Below are 19,835 nucleotides of genomic sequence, written 5' to 3' on the forward strand. Positions count from 1 at the left end.
AACTAGATACTTTTCCACGTGTAGGATAAGCTTTGTTAGGACTGGTCTCCTGGGCCCTTATTCTTCCTCTTCCCATTCAACCCAAGCTGTAGTAATCTACCCATACAGCTAAGGCTACTGTAGCAGTGATCTTAATGAAGAACATAGTACAGTTGTGTAAGCAAATTGATCGTAACAGTAGATGTTTGAATGGTCTCTGCTGAAATAGCCACTCCCTCCTTCCATCCCCCTTATTTTTATATACCTGTGCGTGTGTGTGCGTGTGTGTGCGTGTGTGTGTGTGTGTGTGTGTGTGTGTGTGTGTGTGTGTGTGTGTGTGTGTGTGTGTGTGTGTGTGTGTGTGAATATATAAAGCACATTGGGCAGACCTCTCATGACTTATTGTTTGTACCTGTTTTGTTCCTTATCTTCAGCAAAAAATTATTAAGTGCTAATGGAAAAATAAACAGTTATTTACAAATATTAGAAAACTGCTATTTTTAGCACTCTCCTGTCTGAAACATAACCTAAGAACACAAGTCTAGATTTCTATTTATAAAAGCAGGAAAGATTATTATATTTTAATACCCATATCATATGATCAGTATACTTCACATCTCCACCACAGGAACCCAAGATCACCACATTATATTGCTTTATATGCTTTATCTTCTTACACTATAAAGCCCTTTGTTACATTACACAAAAAAGTACTATATTACTTAATATCACAAGCATAAACAACAGTCTTTCATAAGACCCCCCCCCCATAATTTAAAATATGTTTGGATAATATGCTGAACTGCTATGTAATGTAACATGCATTTTACTTGAGAATTGCACAAGTATTACGAAGAGCAAAAGCTTTTTTTTTTTTTTTTTTTTTTTTCTTATGGTTACATTATCTGTTCCTTCACTGTCCTTCTAAACATTAATGACAAAGCGGGAATTGTGCTTTAGAGCTTTTGCACCAGTTTATCTCAATCTATAAACTTCCAGTCTGTTTTTAGTCCGCTTCTTAAGGAGCACATATATTATGCCTAAACTGCATCTAATGGGAATGACACTATTTAATCTGTTTACTATCATATTTTCAAATTGAACTCTGTCGACTGTACTTTTGTCAAACACAGAAATTCGAAAATGGTATTGTCGAACACCAAAAGCCAACCTAGGAACGGTTTTAACATGGGTCGAGCACCTAGCTATTGCTAGCTATTGCTAGCTGTTCACTGCTATTGCCGAACTACAAACCTCTCCCCTATCTCAACCCATGTTAAAACCCATTCCTAGGTTGGCTTTTGGTGTTCGACATTACTGTTTTCGAATTTTCGTGTTCGACAAAAGTGCAGTCGAAGGAATTCAATTCGAAAATATGATAGTAAACCATTTAATCACTGACTTCACATTATTGCTGGTCTTTTTCCTTGTCATCTCAACCTCCAGCACCAGTATCAGGTCCAAGTCCATGGTGTACTAATGTACATGGTAAATAATTCTAGTCAGATCCCTAGGCTCATCTCTTTTAACTGTGTTTTGGAACACTGGAAACAATTTCACTGACAAATTAACTATGGGATTTGTTATTGTCAGACAAATAAGAAGCAGAGCCCCTTTAGCTTCGCAGCTCACTGTTTGTTGATTAAAAGAATCCATAAAAATGTAAAAGCGAATCTGGAAGTACCTGAGTCTCACCCTGAGGTTCCACTTACCGGTATCAGTAAGATACAAATTCTTGTGTAAGAGCAAACAGAGAATTAACCCAAATGCTGAGGGTTAATGTAATAAATGGAAGCTGCAAGACAGTTGTTGGAAACTACATGGACAATAGTAGTATTTGTGCTCAGTAGCTCCGTAAAACGGTAATCAGAAGTTGTAATCATTCACAATAGTTCGCAAAAAAAAAAAAAAAATTCCTTACACAGACTCTTTAGAACTTTTTCCTTACACAAACTCTTTCCCTTTCTTAGCTTACATGACTTGACTGCTCCTCTCCATCCCATGCTACGGTTTGACACATACATCCCACACATAGGACATCCACGAGCCCTACACACACATTGTGTAGTTTTTAACAACTGTCTGAAGTCACTGTTATTAACCGCCACGTAGGTAAATACTTAATTTTTATTTGATTATTTTATCCCCTATGATGCTTACTTTTAAATTTCCCCCACCTTCCTTCTAAAGTAGTAATTTTACTGGCACATTTTTAATTATTTTTACAACTATTTCCCTGCACTACAATTAGAGCCCTATACACACAAGGAAATAGCCCCGAGTCCACTTATCAGGAGACCCCCTTCGACTAATAGCAAATCATTCACTTAACTCCCTCCACTTGCAGATTGGCTGGGCTCACACCTTGCTACTCCACCACTGGATTACTTGCTACTCCACCACTGGATTACCATGAGCATTAACACACCAATTACACCACGCTAACTCCGAGGCCCTCTTTGACTCCAGCATAATACATGCCACCTATCAAATCGTCTACTAGCCCACACAATTACATCTTTATTCACTCTTAAACTAACCAATGAAATTTTATGTTTGTTAAAGTTTTGAAAAACGTGTTTCTGCACTATCGAATTTAAAGATGTTCTTTACTATCAATCTTGTAATTTTAAGCGCTCACCTACCTAAACACTAATAAAAGATAAAAAAGTCCTAAAGAGGTTGTGTACGGAATTTTTTTTTTTTTTTGGCAAATTATCGTGAATGATTCCAACTTCTGATTACTGTTCTATGGAGCTACTATGCACGAATACTACTACTGTTCATATAATTTCCAGCAACTGTCTTGCGGCTTCCATTTATTACATTAACCCTCAGCATTTGGGTTAATTCTCGGTTTGCTCGTATACAAGTGTTTGTTGACTAAACTTTTATATTTCCTCCTTAGCCTTTCTTCATTCAAAAACTTCTCCAAGAAAAATATTCTAAAGCCAGTTGACTATAACAGTTTAAATCTCATACTTTCCTCTCAATACCCCATGATTGCAGTGGTAAACTAATTTCTCTTCTGGCCATTGTACCATGAATAATCATTTTCTACAAACACTCTGATGTCCCTAATGTTTAATACATTTCCCGTCTGTCACAGTAAGTCTACTAGTTTTTGAAACAGTTCTTCTTGAGAAGCCTCATATTCAGCCAATCTTTCCTTCATTTCAACCTCAGATGTCTGCATTTTACCAACTCATCTGAATAGCTACTTAAAGTTACTTCTATTCTTTGCATCCTTTTTTTATTTGACTTGAAATCAACTTGTTGTGTGTGCAGCAGCCATCTTGGAAGTCATTTTTTTAATGTTGTACATTAATCTTTTAATATACATTCTAGTACAGGTTTGTGATCTCTATTGTTATTTGGTAAGATAAGCCTAGAATAAGGTGTAAATCTATTGGGGATTAATGTCTAACAGCATGTAGAACATTGCACATACTACTTTGTGATGAAAGAAATACCAAGTCGGGGAAATGTTGTAACAAGAGTATATTTACTGATATTTACTTTGTGTGCCCCCATTCAGTGCTTATAGTTAAGAATTTAACCATGTACAATAGCAATGAAGAATAATAGAAAATTTAAGTCCCTGCTGTACAGCATTTTGATGTTGATGTCTTTTAGGTCCAGATTTGGAGTTTAGCATGCATGATGGAACAATTCGAGATCTTGCTTTTATGGAAGGTCCACAGAGTGGAGGAGCTATTTTAATCAGTGCTGGAGCTGGTGATTGTAACATTTACACTACAGACTGTCAGCGGGGACAAGGTCTGCATGCTTTGAGTGGTCACACAGGTATGTAATATGTAATTTTGTTTGTAGTATCTTTTTTTATTCTGTTGTACAGGCCCTCTGGATTGCAAACTGCCCCATTGTACTTCATTGTCAGACCTTTGACTTAGTAGTTGCAAGTGTGGATTCATCTTCTGCCAGATGAGACCTCTGCTTAGTCTCCCTTACTGCTGAAAGGAACCTTGAAGGGGCTGTTGGAAATGTGACTGAAAGACGGGTACCAATTGCTTAGCTCATCCAGAAAAGTAGGGTGTCCTGTTCTGTTTCTTCTTACACTGAAGTTTTCAGTGCAGTCATGCAAAAACATTAGTGATATGTTTCTGTTCTTCCTTCTGAATTTCCTTTTTTTTTTTGTTTTTTTTTTTTCTTAGGGTGAATTACACACCCTGACTGCTACAAAAAAAAAAACTATGAATGCACTACTCTCAGGGAATTGGGGAAATTGTATTTTAGTTGCTTCTCTCCTGGGCTAACTTCTTTGTATTACAGGTTCCTTCCACAGAGATGGTGCTGACATTTTAGCATAAAATTAATTGCCATTCTGTGAGGCAAGTTATTGTATGTTATGAACTGTACACCTTGATGATACTCTTCCATTTGATGGAAGTAAGTGCATAGTGCTGAGCTCTGAGGTACCTGGGAGTTTCTTACAAGCATTCAGTGTGTTCCTAGAGTTTGTCATCAATCATGTCAGAGAGGAAGAAACTAGGATCTCCAGCAGACTGTTTTTCTTCACTAGCTCTATTAAGATCATTAACTTATAGAGGATTTTTGAGGAATTATGCTGTTTTTTTCTAGAGGTCCTAGATAAGCTGTGTGTTAGTCTAGTCTGACTGCATGACACTTCAGGATTAACATTACGCTCAGCTGTTGGTATTTTCTGTAGTTTCTAACGTAAGTGAGCTAAAGACAGTCCAGATTTAGCCAGACCAACTTATGCTAGTTTTGTATTATGACCCGTATGCATATGTCTGCTTTTCACCTAATGGTCAGTATTTAGGAACATTCTCCCCAAATCACTAAGTAAGCTAGGAACTCTCTTTAGGATCTTGCCTCATAACATTTATTTATTAGCACCTTCACTAACAGGTTGTTTCTCATCTTGGCATGTACTGTAGCTTCATACAAACACACAGTCCCTTTTTCTTTCGTGCCATTTACACAATTCAGGTCTCAACCATACCACAATTTGTAGGAAAGCCCCCATGTTCACTTCTAGATCAGTCCTGCTTGTGGTAGGCTTCCAAAATCAGGGACCATCTCAACATGATGTATATTATTGCCTGTAAAACAGAACAGTGTGGACAAATGCCATACGTAATAAAGATTTGTGAAAAGCTAGAAACCTTTAGTGTTGCAGGCAGGATGACAGTATGGTGGGGGTAACCAATGCTGTGATTATCAGGAGGGTTACTTATTTGATAAGGAGAGAGAGAGAGTGAGTAAGGGAGCAGACGGATGCCGATACCAAAGATTCTTCCATTAAAGTCATCCACTGAGGTGGCATCTATCCTTTCACTAAGACATTTTTTCTGCTGATGAGAAATGAAACCTATGTCTTTCATTGGCTGGCAACCAGGAAGAGACTTTACCCTAGCAGCCACTGTGGGGAGTGTGTATTAGGATTAGAATGTCATATCTCTCTGGCATTATAGAGTCAGCTGGCCTGCTAATATAGAACCGGCTCTTTAGTCTGCTGATAGCTGGTGTGAGGTTGCACTGAGACCTGGATATCTTTGACCATTTGCCCCACTAGGGTTCTTGCCTCACCAACAAAGGTTGTGGAGGCTTCACACATGGGTCTCTGGTCCATGGTGTTGAGCCCTGCATAAGCTGTTTGAGTCTTGGATGGGGTATGATTGAGTCACTTGAGAGCACACTCTTAGGAAATGCAGTTTAGTACTAATATATGGCTCCATTCAGGTGTGCAATGGGTGCAGTCTTTGACATGTGTCTTCTGTTGCACTGGGGGCCAGTCATCCACCACCAGCCATTCACTAATCTCTGACTTTATGCTTAATGCTCTCATGCCCTCAGAATTGCTCTTTATTTGTGAATGTACATACAAAGTTGCAGTTCAACTAGTCATTGCTGATAACTATCATCATGCACACTGACTCTGAACTCATTAGGCTGGACAAAGACAGGGTGAGTGCTGCCTTTCTGATCCCAAGATCTGTGATATCATGAGGTCCCTACAGTCCCTCAAACGGTGCAGATTTGACTGTAATCTTATGGTGGTTCATGTAGGTATGAAGTCCTGAGGTGCTCAGTACTGAAGGACATGTAGAAAGACATGCTGAAATTTGTTGTGTGTGTTAATGGCAGGTAAGACTGTGGGTCTTAGGAGAATCCTACCTTCATCCAGAAGGATGCCCAGATACAAAGAGAAGATAATTGATTTTAACAATTGGCTAAGTAACTGTCAATATATGGAGAATCCAGCATACTTCTGCTTGGAAATGAGCAACAGATGAACTTGCTTCATCAGGGCTTGTCTTTACCTTTTGTTCCACAGCTACCACATACTGGTCAAAGAAATTTCTGTCACCATTGTACATCTTACATGGTGTCCACCTTCTGGACATTCCATTGTAATAAAATGGTTTGTCGGGAATTCCAATCCAGAGCACATCAAGGCTAAATATGTTCAGATGCAAGGTAATTGCACATAGGTTTTCTTTTACTGTGTTAGATGTTATATATGAGAATGCTAGGTTGGGTAACATTGAAAATGAAACAGAAAGATGTGAAGAAAGATGGATAGCCAAACTACGTTCTCACGTGGGGTTAGGTTTAAATGAATATGTACCTTTGAAACCTGTTCTAAAAGCTAGAAGGAAAAGGAAAAAATAATGTCTTTTTCTTTTTGCTGGGTTCATTTTTTGTGAGCTCAGCTTTAACTATTTAATTATTTTATTAGTTTTAGCTTTTGATTGATCTGCATATTATGACAGTGTTATGTAAATGTTTCATAAATATGTTGTTTCATTAGGGTCTGAATAAACTATTATTCCATAGCAAAATATCTTACTAGTTTGTGTGTATGTATGTATGTATGTGTATAGATATATAAACGCTACAGAATCCTGAAAGCCCAAAATCCTGAAAGTTCAAAATCCTAAAAACACACAGAATACCAACACTTACTATATTCCAGCACAAGTGCATACAGAAAGAAATAAAAACAAGCTATATTACTATTCTACAAGTATAAGCAGGGGGGCTGTACCCCCCACACCCCCTGCTACTTAAATATATCAACTCCAAGATTGCACTTAATGTAGTGAAGTGCAATCTTGGAGTTGATATATGTAACAGGGGGTGAAGCAGGGGCTTGCCCCCTGCATATAGTTGAAGGGTAATATGTTTCTGTATGTACTTGTACTGGAATGTAGGGTATCCTGTGTGTTTTCAGGATTTCGAGCTCTCAGGATTCTGTAGCACTCCTATATATATATATATATATATATATATATATATCTATATATATATATATATATATATATATATATATATATATATATACACATATAAATATATAAATATATATATATATATATACACATATGGATCTACCTGACAACATCGACACTTCATAACACCGACAACAACGTCAATGACACCACATAATCGACAGTTCACAAACACGACACCTCATACACTCGACACATCATAACAACAAACAAAACAAATCCCCTGTCCAAAACCCACACACACAACACAAGCACACCAAAATCCTTACAAACCAACACTAACCCTTACATACACAACTATCTGCAACCCTAACTGAAACCCTAACCCTAACGTCCGTCACTATCGCACACTCACCTAACCCGCGCCCTAACCGTAACTCACTTAACCCGCCATAACCCAAAAAATATCACTACTGCACCCTTACCTAACTCGCGCCCTAACCCTAACTCACTTATCCCACCCCTATCCCTACAGACCGTCAACATCGCACACTTACCTTACTCGCACCCTTACCTAACCCGCGCCCTAACCCTAACTCACTTATCCCACCCCTATCCCTACAGACCGTCAACATCGCACACTTACCTTACTCGCACCCTAACGTCCGTCACTACCGCATACTTACACATCCTTTCCCCATCTCAGTGTTCTCAGCGTCTGTGTTTTCCTCCGTCGGTCTTCTGACTTGTCGATCTTCTAAGTCGTTGTCGGTGTTCTGACGTGTCGACGTTGTCAGGTAGATCCATATATATATATACATATATATATATATATATATATATATATATATATACATATATATATATATATATATATATATATATATATATATATATACATATACATACATACATATATATATATATATATATATATATATATACACACACACACACACACACACACACACACACACACACATTAAACTTGGATTTATTTGGCTCTATATTAGATCCGCAAATGATCACAAAGTCGAATCTGACATTGTCGACATGTAAACGGCGAAACTGCAGAACATCAAAGAGGTAAACAAAAATCTCTGCAAGGGGAGGTTTCTGTTTACTTCAATGTAGTGCAGTCTTGGAGTTGGAATATTTAAGTAGTGGGGGGTGCAGGGGGGCTCACCCCCCCCCTGCTTAAAGCAAGTAGTTCTGTTTTTTTACTTTTTTAAATGTCTATATTAGGTATTCAATGTTACTGGACTGTGACGATATGATGTCAATCGTATCGTATTCGAATTCAGTAACTTTGAGTATCTAATATAGACCCGATTTATTTTACCTGCTGCCTACTTTACCTTTGGATATTTTAAATTGTGGCTGCTGTGTTTCCATACTTGGATTTGTTTAACCTGCTGTTTGCCGCCTTTTTTACCTGTGGATATTTTGATTTGTGTCTGCTGTGTTTCCACACTGGTGTTTCTCACTGCACTTAGTTTTGATATCTGGCTACTAGTGTGGTTTGTCTGCTGGTGGAATTTTTGTGTTTTAAACTTCAGATTAAACTGTACATGACATTATCAGTTCATAGCCTGCTGCAAGATGTGGTCATGTTCCCAAAGGTCTACAGAAAATGTTTAAATGTGCTTACAAATTACTTGCAAACAAAAAAGAAATACCTTTTGGTGATTTCAACTATGTTAAACTGGATTATATAAATCACAAAGGTTGACTGAGCTCAAAGATACCTAGACCTAGTAAATGATAACTCCTTGTACAGATGATTACTAGAAGTCAAAATTCTGTAAACCTCAGACTTCCAAGATAGCTGCACACTGATCAGTAGCTTAATTTCAGCTCTCATAGGTAGCTACTAGGCTATCTGCCCGAGGGCATTTATAAGCCTAGCCAGAGTGTGTCAGCTTTTGCCGCCCCATTGATTAATTAGTGAGGGGGCTCTGCCTAATGTAGCTAAGAATTTTGTTCCAAAGCATGGGGAGTCTCTGTGACAGGAATCTATCCCTCCAGCATGTTCTATTTATTATTGTGGCGCGGTTTAGCTCGCTAGAGCGAGTGGCTCGCAGTGACTTGAATTTCTTTAGGTGGAGCATGTCCATCAATTCTGAGTTGGACATGGCTTTGTAAGTCAGGCAGAGATCACCTCTGAGTAAGTGATATGCTACTGAGTACAGCCGGAGTTTTTCCAGTCGGGCTGCATAGGACATATGTTTGAGGCCAGTAATCCTCTTGGTGAGGTACTTTTGTGGTCTTTCCAGCTGTTGGAAGTGTCTTGTGAGGTACATCCCAAATCAGGCATTGTACTCTATGATGGGTCTGATGAGTGACGTGTAGAGGGGCACTATAACCTCTTTATTTCTAGATGCGAACCCTTTAGTAATTAGATGGGCTACATAGAAGGATTTCTTAACTACTTTGGCAATATGATTGTCAAAGGAGAGATTACTATCTACCTGGGTACCCAGATCTCTTATTACCTCTTCTGTATTAAGGGGGTTGCCACCTATGTGGTAATTCATAGGTGTTTTGTTTTCCCCAAATGGGATGACTATGCATTTTTTGACATTTAGCTTGAGACCATGACTTTAAAACCAGGTGTCCGTCTCAGTAAGGCCCATTTGGAGAATGTCCGTGTCAGCCGGAGACCCAGTTATGGCTCCCAGTTTGCAGTCATCGGTGAACTTGGTTAGCCATAGTCCTCCTGTGTTTGCCTGTTCTTCTGAGAAGTATATGCTGAACAGTAGAGGTCCCAGGACTGAGCCTTGTGGGACATCACTTGTGACTGGTTTAGAGTCGGACCTGGAGTCCGCTATTCTTACCGTGTGAGTTCTGTCTGTAAGCCAGTTGGCAACCCATCTCGTGACGTAGGGGTTTATGTTCAGGCTGGTGAGTTTTTCTATAATTCCCGAGTGGGGAATGGTGTCAAAAGCCTTGGCAAGGTCAAGGTAGGCTGTGTGAACCACCTTCCCCTCATCTATGGTGTTGGTGACTATCTCGAAGAAGTCAGCCAGGTTTAGTAGGCATGATGTGCCCTTAACAAAGCCGAACTGAGTCGGGTCAAGTGTTTGGAGGTTCCCAATGTCTTTGTTAAGGAGTTCCATGATGATGCGCTCCATAGCCTTGCAGACCAGGCTAATCAGGCTTATGGGGCAATAGTTACCAGGGTCAGTTGTGGCCCCTCCTTTGTGGAGTGGAATAGCCATTGCTGTGTGCCATTCTATGGGCACACAGCCTGTGGAGAGGCTGAGGTTGAACAGTGTGTTTAGGTGGGGGGTTAGTTCGTTCTGTAGTTTGTGCAAGACGCAGTCTGGGACACCATCTGGCCCCATTGACGCTGTGCTTTTGGCTTTTGAAAGGGCTGTTTTCACCTGTGCGTCTGTGATTTCTGGGACACTACACTTTTCCGGTGTTGTTGTGGGCCCTTTTGGGGATGAAGTTTGCACTGAATCTATCTGCCAGGATGTTGGCAATATCAGTAGGTTCAGTATATTTTGTGCTATTTTGCACTAGCTCAGAGCATATCTGCGAGTTGCCACTTAGATTCTTGACAAGGCTTTGTGGTTATCTTTCGAATCCTTGGCTATTTTTCTTTCGAAGTTAGCCTTGGATGATTTTATGAGGGACCTTAGTTTCTTACTGATACTGATCAGGGATGTCTTTCCTTCTTGGGATTTGCTTTTTTTCTGAACTAGTTTCCTCCTCCTATTGTATAGCCTGTTTATGGCAGGGGTCCACCAGACTGGTTTCCTTCTCTTAGGGGGAGTGAGTCTTGATTTTGCTAGGGATGTGATGATCCGTGCATCCTTGTAGGTGCTCATAGAGTGCATTTGTAAAGGTTCCTGCATCTTAGATACTGTTATACTTTAGTATGGGGGCTGTGAAACTTACCACCTCTGTCTTAAGTAAGGTGAAGTTTGCTATAGAAAAGTTTTTCACTGTGGTTTCCTTGGTTGGGGGTGGTGGTGTGGACATCCAGAGTGATTAGTTTATGTTCTGATCTAACCAGTGACGGTGTCAAAAGAAAAATGTACTTTAAAAATCATCAATACACGGCAGGTTCAGGTTAAGGTACTTTGATCTTGCAGCAAGGAGACAAAAACGTGCTAATACAGAGTTTGTCTGACTAGAATCAGGAAATGCAAGCATTTTTATACATTTTCTAATAAGACATTGCCTACCAAGTTGACTTAGTAAATCACAAGTTTTAACATCATTATTTCGTAGTGCTTGTTTATATAATTTTCTGCTTGTACTATCAATTTTTGTGAGAAACTTCCTAAGAAAAACAACGTGGCCTTGGCTACCACCGGTTAGATATATGCAATGTTACCATTCAAGGTACTATGGCTAATTTGAGCACAAAGCAAATATAGCTTGCAGTTCATTTCTCCAACAGTCCTTTGTCTATGTTATCTCTTCTTCCTGCAGCTGTGCGTGTTCTCATACTTCGAACAGAGCTAACTGTTTAAAATCATTACATTACAGAATATAGCATTGTTCATTCATTTCTTCCTGACCTAGCAGATAATCACCTGCTTCTCAAGTACATTTCCAAAAGGCATAAACATGAATATTGCTGTGCTAGCAATTACTAGGTCAGAGGGCATCTTGCAAGTTTCAGAAAGCACACTGCAGTTTCATATGAAACTCAGCTGTATATAAAATAGTGCATATAAAATAGAATGAAAAACATGTTTACTTATTTAGTTTCTAATCAGCATTAAGGACACACATTAATACATATTTTTCTGACATTTCCCCCCTGTTAATACTTTTTAATTCTATTTTCAAAAGAATATACAGTTTGCTTCTTCTCCTAACCTCTTCCATTCGGGATTTGCAGTTAAGAGAGTCATTCAGTTTAAACTTATGAAAGTGTTTCACTTTTCAACAATTCTTCAATTTCAGTACTTTGATATAAAGTCTCAGAAACTGATATATCTATAAATTCTTTGATTAACTTTTTCATGCAGGGAATACCACAACAAATGCATGCTCCTAATAGGAGTAATCCCACACAAATGGCAATCAGGATGTTCATTAGGATGGAACCCCACCCCCCAAACAAATTCTGGAAAAAGTCCATCAGAGGGTTTGGGCCTGGTTTGGTCATGGTCGACACTTGCTGGATCACCTCAAGATGGCCGTTTATTTCGTGCTGGTTGTCAGGAATGTACGAACACCATTCTTCTTTTATTAAAGCACATGTACCACCTCTCGCCGCTAGGGTGAAGTCGAGAGCCATGCGGTTTTGAAGCACCACAGTTCTCATAGCATTCAGTTCATCAGTCACTAATTCGAGAGCAGAAAAAGTTGCATTGCTCATAACTTTGAGAAGTTTAGACAGTTTTCTCAGCTCCCAAATCGATTTCACTGCGCCATATGCAGGGGCTATGCCCGCCCATGATATAATGGTGTCACTCAAGTCCATGTGTGTCAGTTTATCTTTGTTTTTTACGGAGTTATGGTTTCTCCATCCTGTTTCGATTCATCCTACTGGATTCTTGGGTCTCTTAATCGGACTTCTAGGTTTGCTGCTGACCTCTCTGACGTTTTGAATTTTTCCCTGAGGCAAAGCTGCAGTGTGTCGTATGGTCGGAACCAGGTAACCCAAAAAACAACTGCCAGACCAATTCTCAGGTAGCCATTTATATGCTTTTTTCCCACAAACAAAATAACAATTCTCTACATTAGTATTGATATAAGTTTGCCCTGCATGAAACATTTTCTTATCAATAATAGAAAGCTGTTTTAAAAGAACAGGATTATGCTGTATCTCATCAACACTCTTATGCATCTTAGCAAAATATGCATCATAGTTTGTATCACAAATAGTTTTAGTCTTACTGGGTTTAATATAACATTTATAAGAAACAGTCACATTGCAATTGCTCCAACCCACCTGAATAGTGTCATTCTTGTAAAAACATACAATCCCTTTTTGTGTAACAGGTAGGTACAATGCTATTTTGTCTTGTGACGTCACAGGTGTAGTATCAAAAATCAAGTTTTCCCAGGTCTCATTGACCCCTAGGGGGACAGCAGTCATTAATAATCCCCCATATGCTGTTGGTATAGCTGTGCAAATCCAGCAGTTCGAAACATTGAAAGTCTCAGCATACACATATTTAATTGCCTGGTAAGTGTTAAAGTTTGGATGCCAGTCTATGAGTGATGCATCCCGTTTGATCAGTTCAACGTTTGTGGCTGGGAAAAGGAAATGCCACAACAAAAAGATCAATGTTATCAGTATAGCTATCAGAATAATCATGCAAGTTTTCTGAGGTTGTTCTGCATCTCTGTTTAGTCTATACCTGGTCATTTTGTTCTCGTTGTACAACAGTAACAAGGTTTTTGTCCAATTCAAAGTTCTTAACCAGTTTACAATGTGTCAAATTAATCCAGGACGCTTGCTCTGCGATCTTGACTGCAGTGGGTGTCGACAGTAGTACCTGGTACGCCCCTTCCCACTTCGGAGAACTCCAGTTCTTTTTCTTCACGACCTTCACCCAGACCCATGCGCCTGGGGCTACTGCTGCTTCCGATGGTCTGGTTTGCTCTTTATCTGAAACAGAATTTAACTGCAAAAGTTTGTTATTCAAAAATCGCCTCATATACCCTGCAAGTGAACTGTCACCCTCCTGCTCTGCAGGCATGAGAGGTTTACATTGAGGTGTATAATATGCCCTCCCAAACAGAACTTCAAAAGGAGTTAACCCTTTTGGATTTGGAACAGTTCTCATGCTCAGCAGTGCCAGAGGTAGACAGTGCACCCAGTTATTTTGTGTCTCATTAATCAATTTCCTAAGCTTATTTTTTCAAAACCCCATTATGCCTCTCTACTAATCCTGCAGATTGGGGGTGGTATGCACAGTGATTTTTCAGAGAAATCCCGAAATAACGGCTGAGTTGTTGTATAGTTTGATTCACAAAGTGTATGCCATTGTCACTATAAATTTTTTCCGGTATGTCAAATCTAGGAATAATTTCTTTAACGAGGACTTTTGCAACAGTAGCTGCATCTGGATTTTTAGTTGGAAAAGCTTCCACCCATTTGGAAAACATATCTACAATGACAAGGCAGTACTTCTTATTTTCACATTTGTTCAGCTCTATAAAATCCATACAAATAGTATGGAATGGATACGGTGGTGTAGGGAAACTCCCTTGCTTAGGTTTCAATGCCCCTTGTGCATGATGCTTGTTACAAACATGGCATGCTGCACAAAAATTTTTTGTGTAGTTTGTAAATCCATACGTTGCAAACACTCGATTCACTAACTGTACCATCCCCTCTGTTGAGACATGGCACTGCCCATGGCTCAACAAAGCTGCATATCTAAACAAGTTAGATGGCAAAATCGGTTTCTTCTCTTTGGAGATGTGCAGTCCCTTCTCAAGGATTGCTCCTCGTTTTATCCACTTTTGTTTTTCTACATTTGTAGTAAGTGTCTGCATTGTTTTTAACATTTCTAAGTCTAAAATCTCAGATGGTTGTAATTCCTCACTCAAAAGAAACACTTCTGAAGCTGAAGCTGCTTGTTTTGCAGCTGTATCAGCCCTCGCATTACCTTTTGAAATTCTATCCTGTTGCTTGGTATGAGCTATGCATTTGCACATAGCTACTTTCTGAGGTAACTGAATAGAGTCTAACAAGTCTAAAATAAATTGCGCATGGTTAATTGGTTTACCAGTAGATGTTATCATTCCTCTATTTTTCCACTGCTGCGCAAAAACATGTACAGTAGAAAAAGCATACTGACTGTCAGTAAAAATGTTCACTCTCTTACCTTTTGCCAAGGTACATGCCCTTGTCAAAGCAGTCAGTTCTGCTGCTTGTGCAGATAAGTTGTGTGGTAAAGATTTTGCTTCTAAAATCTCAGTATCAGAAACTACTGCATACCCAACTAGATTCTGTCCTGTAAGACCCCTCCTGCACGAGCCGTCCACATATGTCACCTCGGCATCATCCAAGGGAACATCTGAGATCTTTTCTAGGTAGTGTCTTTTGCTCAATCTCCTGCAGGCAGCAGTGGGGTTTGCCATCTGCAGGGGTTGGGAGCAAGGTTGACGGATTCAAAGTTGTGCATCATTCACTTGTCATATGAGGTTGGCTCAACAGTATAGTCATACAGGAAAGATGTCTAGCAGGAGAAAGATATGCTACTTTTTCTTGCAGTAAAATAATCGTGACTGCATGAGGCACTCTCAATGTGAGAGGGTGGAACAATACTACTGAGGCTGAAGACTGCACTGCCATTGCAGCTGCGACTACTGCTTGTACACAGTGCGGCAAGGATTGCGCCACTGGGTCTAGCTGTGATGAATAATAAGCTATGGGGCGTTGTTTGTCCCCATGCTGTTGTGTTAACACTGATGTCAAATAACCTTGCTTACAATCTACAGTTTGGAAAAATCGTTTGATAGTTTGGTAATCCTAAAACTAATGAAGAAGCTATCAGTTGTTTCAGTTTGCAGAAAGCTGATTCTGCTTCTGGTGTCCACTGTAATAAATCTTGTGCTGCCATCGGCTTTTTTGAATATCAAATTGGTCAGCAGAGCAGATTCCAAGGCATAGTTTGGAATCCAACTCCGACAAAAGTTAGTAGTACCCAGGAAGGACATCATTTCATTCTTGGTAGTTGGTTTCGGTGCTTGTAATATTGCTGTTTTTCTGTCTTCATCTAATATTCTGCCTTCTTTGGATATTACATATCCCAGGTATTTGACCTGTTTTTTCCAAAGTTGCAGTTTGTTTTTGTTTACTTTGTGTCCTTGAGTGGCTAAAAATTGTAGTAATGCTATGGTATCCTCTCTGCATTCTTGCTGTGTGGGGGCTGCCAGCAGAATGTCATCTACATAAAGTAAAATCTGACTGCCTTTCGATGGGATAAATCCCGCCAGGTTACTTGCCATTTCTTGTGCGAATATTGTTGGACTTTCACAATATCCCTGTGGTAGTCTCGTATATGTATACCATTTCCCCTGAAATGTAAATGCAAACCAATGTTGGCTGTCAGGGTGTATCGGTATTGAGAAAAATGCATTGCTAATATCTACCACAGACAAATACTTTTGTTGAGGTTTCAAATCATTCAATAAAGTGTGTGGATCTGGCACCGTAGGTGCCCTGGGTATAACTGCATTATTTACAGCTTGCAAATCTTGGAACATACGCCATTCTCCGTTTGCTTTCCTAACAGGAAATAAGGGTGTATTACATGGTGAATCAGGAGATTCTATCAAGACTCCTTCCTTAAGTAAGGCTGCTATTATAGGTTTGATTCCTATTTCTGCATCCTTTCTCAAGGGATGCTGTCTCTTTTGAGGTCTAAATGCTGATATTGGCGTGATAGTAACTGGTCCTGCTGTACGAATAAGTCCTACATCTGATTTCCCTGTTGACCAGAGAGTCTCTGGTATGTCTCGTAAGGCTTTTTCCTCTTCCTCTAGTAAGAGTGCTACTCAGCTATCCTCACTTGCCTGTGAGTGTACAACTGGGTGTGTCTGCGTTATCCAATTTAATTTCTGCTTTTGTACTCCCTGTTCGGAAAGTTCTAACTCTGTCTGCTTTTCCCACCTTGTGACTTTTTCTCCTAGGTCTGCCCACTTCAAATTTCTATCTGTAGTTGAACTCACATGTGGTAATCGATTAGATTTGTAAAGCGCTAAGAATTCCTGGGGCAATGAACAGCTTACTACACTGTTTCCTTCTGTGTCCCAGTACAAATTTCGTAATACTAATCTGTTAGCATGGTTTCTAAACAATTCTTGCTCATATTCTTTATCAGGTCCTGGTCTGTTACAGTAATATAGAGTGCAATGTAAGAAATGCTGTTTATCAGTGTCAAGGGAGGGGGATTTACTGATGGCTACGTTCACCAGTTCTTCGGTTACTGCCCCTGGACCAGTCGTAACTAAGTCCTGGCTGTACCAATAAAATGTTTCACCCTCCGGTCGCACTACAAAAGTATCCATTTGTCGCTGTGCTTCCATACCCTGCATAGTTGGAACTACGGCTATGCCAAATATCTGCATTAGGTCTCTGCCCAAGAGATTCACTGGGCATTTTGCAGAAACAACAATTTTGCTTTTCAGGGTCGTCCCTGAAACTGGGTCAGTTATCGCTATGTTGTGGGAGAGTGGCTCCCGATACTGCTGTCCATTAGCTGCTTTCACTAATATGTAGTCAAGTGATTCTGAATTCTCTGGTAGTTTGGAAGGATGTATCAGGGTCCGTGAAGCCCCTGAGTCGCACAGGAATTTAACTTCCCTCCCCTCTACCAGAAGTGTAACTTCCGGTTTTGTGTCTGCTAAGTAGAGCTCGAGGCTCAAAAATGCTAAGTCCAAAATTTCATTTTCTTCATTATCTGTGATTTCATGCACATCCTGTACCTCTTCTATCACATTCTGTACCCCTTCTATCACATTTGTGCTTGTCTTTTCTTGTTTATTCTTATCCAGTGATACTTGACTTCCATATAGTCAGTCCTCACCTCCTTGTCTTCTGTGGTTACCTTTTTATTTTGCCTGCAATCCCTTGCTAAATGTCCCTTTTGCCCGCATTTAAAACATTCACCCCTTTTCTTTCTCTCTTCAAAGTCCTCTGATCGTTTATCAGATTGTTTGTTTCCCTGGGTATTTTTCTTACCCTTCTTCCCAGTTTGTACTACAAAGACTTCTGATCCGTCTTCTACTGCAAATACTTGAGTTTTCTTTTTCTTTTTGCTATTAAAATGTCTTTTGGCATGTCTTGCATATTCAAGTAATGACTGTAATCTACTTGTACGATGATCTACCATGTGCTTTGTAATAAAGCTGCTAATGGGTGCAATACTGCCTTTTAAAAATGCATTCTTTAGCTGTTGCTCATATGGGGAATCATGTGTTTGGTCTTCAGGTACCTGCATTCCACAATGGTTATTAAAACATTCTAATAATCTGGCATAATATCTATCAACAATTTCACCTTCTTGTTGTATGCATTGATTAATGCAAGTCCAATCAGCCCTAGGCTTCCATTTCTCAGAGATTCGGTCTGTCAGACCTTTCACTCTGTTGTCCAGTTCTGCGTTACTGTGTGGGAGTGGTCTAAGCTCTGCGTCATGGGGATTCCAATTGCCACTGATCATGTGCCAATCTGGACCTACGGTTTGTCTAACTACTTTCTCTACTTCCTCTCCATTCAAATGGTAACTTAACCTCATGCCCTGTAAGTCTTCTAAGAATTTTCTAAAATTAACTTTTGGATGGGGAATTCTCTCTGTGGCTTTTCAGATGTCTTCCGGTGTCCACGGTCTATATACTAGAAGAGTTGGGTCCTGTCCTGCCTGTCCTGCCTGCGGATTTGGTACTTCTATGAGTGGACATATCTCTTCTTCACTCATAGCTTGTGAATTTTTATTCATTTCATATAATTCAATATCCCCTCTTAAGTTGCGTGCTCGAGACCTGGTCTCGATAGGATCTCTGACAAACGGTTTTGGTTTTGCAGGAACAGCTGGGTATAGCGGAGGTGGATCAGCTTGTCCACTCGCTTCATTTTCTGGTAAGGGAAGCGGAGGGGGCGGAGGGGCTGTTGCTATTACCAAGTTATTGTCTTCTTTATCTAAGAATATTGCTTTTGAATTTTTAATCTTTTGTTCCCTGCGGTTTGCTTCCTCAAGTCACCTGTGTGCCTGAGGGACTCCTAATTGTCATTGCTTTTTTAGCTGACCTTTCGCGTCTGTTTTAAGTTGCCTAACAAGTTTAATAAGTTAAGGTTTATCTAAATTACAGTCAAATTTGTATTTATCAACCCATTTTGTATAATACCTAACATTATCGGCATGCTGTAATTGCATATATTTCGCGTCTTCGGTTAAGGGCGGGTCTCGGGAACTTTTTGTGCACTGATTTCCCATATTGCCTTAGCTAAGTTAGAAATTGTTACGTAACCCTTTTTATCACGTGGTACCACGATTTACACCTTTTCACAGTTTATCTAGAATAACTGCCTACCTATTCTGTTTCCCTGATCTATGACAAGACAGCAATCTTTTTTGTCCCTGATCTGCACATGCAAATCTCCCTGACAAAACAATAATACTGTAACAAGTCCCTGATCTAAAACAGAAAAAAGGTAAATTCTTCCTTACCTGACCCTCCATGTCTTGATCCCACCGGAACGTTGACTCGTCCTCCAATCCCAGATCAGAAACAGTGGCTGGCCTCTTTCGAATGATAATTCAGTCGGAGGTCTTTCAAAGCAGAAGAGCCGATGTGGCCACTTCTCCGTACGGGTGCATGCCACCTGGCCTAATTCTGACCTGAGCCAGAGTAAGAGATATGTTTCCGGTCCGAAGGACCAAACTGTCAAAAGAAAAATATACTTTAAAAATGATCAATACACGGCAGGTTCAGGTTAAGGCACTTTAATCTTGCAGCAAGGAGACAAAAACGTGCTAATACAGAGTTTGTCTGACTAGAATCAGGAAATGCAAGCATTTTTATACATTTTCTAATAAGACATTGCCTACCAAGCTGACGTAGTAAATCACAAGTTTTAACATCATTATTTCGTAGTGCTTGTTTATAAAATTTTCGGCTTGTACTATCAATTTTTGTGAGAAACTTCCT

General features: G+C 39.7%; 1 protein-coding gene across 1 annotated transcript in view; it reads left to right on the forward strand.

The window, feature by feature from the left end:
* WDR47 (WD repeat domain 47) overlaps positions 1–19,835 on the forward strand; it is a 2,078,858-nt gene that overhangs the window by 1,707,153 nt on the left and 351,870 nt on the right. The window contains exon 12 of the mRNA XM_044086053.1: positions 3,616–3,786. Within this exon, the coding sequence (XP_043941988.1) occupies positions 3,616–3,786 (171 nt within the window). The remainder of the gene's footprint in view (positions 1–3,615; positions 3,787–19,835) is intronic.

The sequence above is a fragment of the Protopterus annectens genome, chromosome 10.part0 (genome assembly GCF_019279795.1).
Source record: "Protopterus annectens isolate FY-2018-M chromosome 10.part0, PAN1.0, whole genome shotgun sequence".
NCBI lineage: Eukaryota > Metazoa > Chordata > Ceratodontiformes > Protopteridae > Protopterus > Protopterus annectens.